The 3780-nt window shown below is 45.3% G+C and overlaps 1 protein-coding gene across 1 annotated transcript; it reads left to right on the top strand.

The window, feature by feature from the left end:
- Positions 1–276: 276 nt before the first annotated feature.
- Positions 277–1294, top strand: LOC117040158 (P2Y purinoceptor 2-like). The gene has a single exon (XM_033137754.1). It carries the CDS (start codon positions 365–367, stop codon positions 1292–1294), a length of 930 nt encoding a protein of 309 aa, XP_032993645.1. The 5' UTR covers positions 277–364.
- The last annotated feature ends 2486 nt before the right edge of the window (positions 1295–3780 follow it).

The raw sequence follows: 3780 nt of genomic DNA, 5'->3' as shown, positions 1-3780 counted from the left end.
CTGGCTCTCCAGTGTACGTATAGATGCAGATGGGGCTTTAGCTGGATTCAGCCCCATGCTTTTAGAGTTCAGTGTTAAACTCTCTGAAATAAAAACAAAAGAAAGACTTGAAGTGTCAATGCCAGATTTCTGTGAAAGAGAAGCCACACAAGTTTCAGTCTTTCTTTTGGGCGTGAAACTGACTCAAAAGAAGCCCTTAGAAAAATAGGAAATGGGCAGGGGAGAGGCCTGTGACAGAAGGGCACTGCTAGCAGCTGACTTCACCTACCACAAGCAAATATCATTCCCCCTGCTTGCCGACTCTGTATTCTGAACTGGAACGTGTATGGACAACTCTACTTAGGCCACCTGTCTCCTTCACTGAATGAACACCACCAACGTGACACAATGCCAGCCAGGGGGGATCCACATTGCCCTCCCAGTAATTTTGGGCATTGTCTCAGTGGGCGGGCTGATCTTCAACGGCATCAGCCTCTGGATCTTCTGGTTTGCCATCAAGCGCTGGAATTCTGGCATCATGCTTCAGTTCAACCTGGCCTTGGTAGACATCATTGTCCTTCCGGTCATGCCATTGATGGTGACCTATTTCAGCTTGGGTAACCACTGGCCCTTTGGACAGTTTGTCTGCCAGCTTCAAGTCTTCCTGCTCAGCACCCACCTGTATGGAAGCATCTACTTCCTCATGCTCATCAGCATCCACAGGTACCAAGCCATTGTCCACTACAATGCCAAGACCCTCTGGAGGAAGAAGTCTGCCTTGAAAAAGCTGGTCTTGGTCTTCTGGGCTTTCCTCTTCCTGCAGGGGCTTCCACTCTTCTTCTTCCTCAAGACTTCAGTCATCGGCAACACGGTCAAGTGCCTGAGCATCTACCAGTCGGAGCTGACCTATCTCTACCTAGCCTATGGCACCTTCCTGGGGATCTTCTGCTTCCTCATTCCCTTTGGCATCTCTCTGGTGTCCTATGTGATGTTGGGAGCCTATGTTGCTAAAATCAGTCAAGCCAATCTTCGAGGCAAGGTGATGAAGACCAAGTCCAAGCAGATGATCACCATTGCCCTGGTCATCTTTGCCACCTGCTTCACACCCCTCCACATCTGTGGGTCCCTGGCTGCCATTGTGAGATATTTTGGCGTGTCCTGCAAGTTTCTATACAACATAGAAGTCACCTATTACATTTCTTTGGTCTTCAGCATGGTCAACTGTTGCCTGGACCCCTTCATCTACAACTTTGCCAACGAGAAATTTCACAGGCTCTTTTCCAATTCCCTAAGAAGATTATTGGTGTCCAAGTGAGAAACTGTCCTTCAGAAAAGGAAAGGTAAGAGATAAAGCACATTGGGGTTGTAAGCAATGTTAGACATTGTCACGTGCAGGGATGCTGACAGGATCTGAGCCACGTAAACTCTTATGTGGATTGTGCCACCTGCATTACCCTCCTGCCCGCAATCTATTGACAAGAACTGCTGCTTATATACATATGTTAACTCTGCCTGGCCTACCTCACAGGGCTGTTGCAAATATGAAGGTAGGGGAGGATAATGTACACAACTATGAGCATTTGGAAGAAAAGCAAGTTCCAAAGATAATAGCGTCGTTCACACGTCATGAAAAGAAAAAGAAACACTTACAAACCCAGAAAAGCAGCTTAAATGCAACATGTGCTATTTACAGCAAACTACCAAACCCCAAACTGCCTGATAAATAACCACAAGCAAAGCAGTTTCACAGTTTTGGGGGGCTGAATTACCAGCTCTCAGCCTAGCCTACCTTGCAGGGCTGCTGTGACTATAAAAGGTGGGGAGGGGAAGACAAGGTCCACAGCCTTGAGTTCCTGGGAGGAAAAGCAAGACACAAACATGCAGTAAGCAACACACCCTCTAAGTGTGTGCAAGTTTTGGATCTCTTAGCAAAACACAAACAACCCCCCCCCCCAGCCTTGATAAACAAAAAAATATATCCCTGTGTTAAAGTGCAGTTGATAGGGGTCTTAACTTGCTGCAGCTGCATAGTGTTTTATGGTTTTATGGTTGTATTTGTTGCCCTTTGGGTTTTTTTTTAAAAAATCTGTATACAGACATTTATTGAAATATATGGAAATTTAAAGCTGCACATCTGCTACCAGTTACAGGTAGGTAGCCGTGTTGGTCTGCCATAGTCAAAACAAAAGATAGAATCAAAAAATCCTTCCAGTAGCACCTTAGAGACCAACTAAGTTTGTTCTTGGTATGAGCTTACGTATCTGAAGAAGTGTGCATGCACACGAAAGCTCACACCAAGGACAAACTTAGTTGGTCTCTAAGGTGCTACTGGAAGGATTTTTATTTTATATTATATTTCATCTGCTACCATCGAGGCCAAGCTAAATAAAATCAGAGGACACAAATAAACAAAGAAAAGGGAACAGAAATCAGCTTTCAATGTGAAATTCTTAATAATATGCATACTCAGACTCATGAGAGGGACTGTTTCTGAGTTGGAGGGTAAACTTAGACTTAGTGGACTGGGGAATATTCCATTAGTCTTCCTTATAATGCTAGCTCCTCTCTCATGTTTTCTAATACTCCTTTCACACTGTGGTACCCGTTGCATTAGACCAATATGCCGACATGTCATGCTAAATTCCGTTCACACCAATGAACATCGGTGGTCAACACTGCTGTTCCCCCACCCTGTCTGCACATCCTTGCTTCTGTTCCCCTGTGACTCTCCCATGAAAATGGCAGAAAAGAACTGGTATGCTGTCCCAAATTTCCTCACTTTACTTCCGAGTTTTCTGTTTTAAGAGGGCCACATAGAGATACTTTCTTTAATCAGATAACATAGAAGTGAGCACTAAACGTGAACTACAGTCCATTAGTTCCCCAGAAATGGCTTTTACATTGCACGAAAGCTCAAATAGAATGTGAAAATTAAGTTAGGGAAATGGAATAAACTGCCACATGAATGTGGTCTCTGGAGGGTAAAGTTTTACAGTAACCACAGGTATATTTTCTTTAAAAAGTGAGGCATCAGCAGCATACCTATTACGTTTTAAGGCTTGCCAGGTGGTTGGCCTGTTGTCTTTGTCCATGGAGTTTTCTTGGCAGGGATACTGGAGTGGCTTGCCAGTTCTTGCTCCAGGTGGATCACATTTAGTCAAAACTCTCCGCTATGACCTGTCCATCTTGGGTGGCCCTGCATGGCATAGCTCATAGCTTCCCTGAGTTATTCAAGCCCCTTCGCCATGGCAAGGCAGTGATCCATGAAGGAGGACTAGAAAGAAGCTGGACCATAAAGAAGGCTGATCACCAAAGAATTGATGCTTTTGAATTATGGTGCTGGAGGAGACTCCCCTGGACTGCAAGAAGATCAAATCTATCCATTCTGAAGGAAATCAGCCCTGAGTACTTACTGGAAGGATAGATCCTGAAGCTGAGGCTCCAATACTTTGGCCACCTCATGAGAAGATAAGACTCCCTTGGAAAGGACCCTGGTGCTGGGAAAGATTGAAGGCACAAGGAGAAGGGGACGACAGAGGAAGAGATGGTTGGACAGTGTTCTCAAAGCGACTAGCATGAGTCTGACCAAACTGTGGGAGGCAGTGGAAGACAGGAGTGCCTGGCGTGCTCTGGTCCATGGGGTCACGAAGAGTCGGACACAACTAAACAACAGGTGGTTGGCAAATAAGCAGAATGCTCTTCACGTTCATGGCTCCTGGCGGCTGTTTGATTCATTGTGCACAGTAAGAGGAAACAGCAGGCTCTGGAGCACTGTTTGACTATCTCCTATATTGGCAAATA

The sequence above is a fragment of the Lacerta agilis genome, chromosome Z (assembly GCF_009819535.1).
Source record: "Lacerta agilis isolate rLacAgi1 chromosome Z, rLacAgi1.pri, whole genome shotgun sequence".
In the NCBI taxonomy this organism is placed as follows: Eukaryota; Metazoa; Chordata; class Lepidosauria; order Squamata; family Lacertidae; genus Lacerta; species Lacerta agilis.
The sequence above is the reverse complement of the archived record's forward strand: the minus strand, read 5'-3'. Positions and strand labels throughout refer to the sequence as shown.

What these genes read in the sequence shown, in the direction of transcription:
- LOC117040158 (XM_033137754.1), top strand. Translation starts at nt 365, where the DNA reads ATGAACACCACCAACGTGACACAATGCCAGCCAGGGGGGATCCACATT.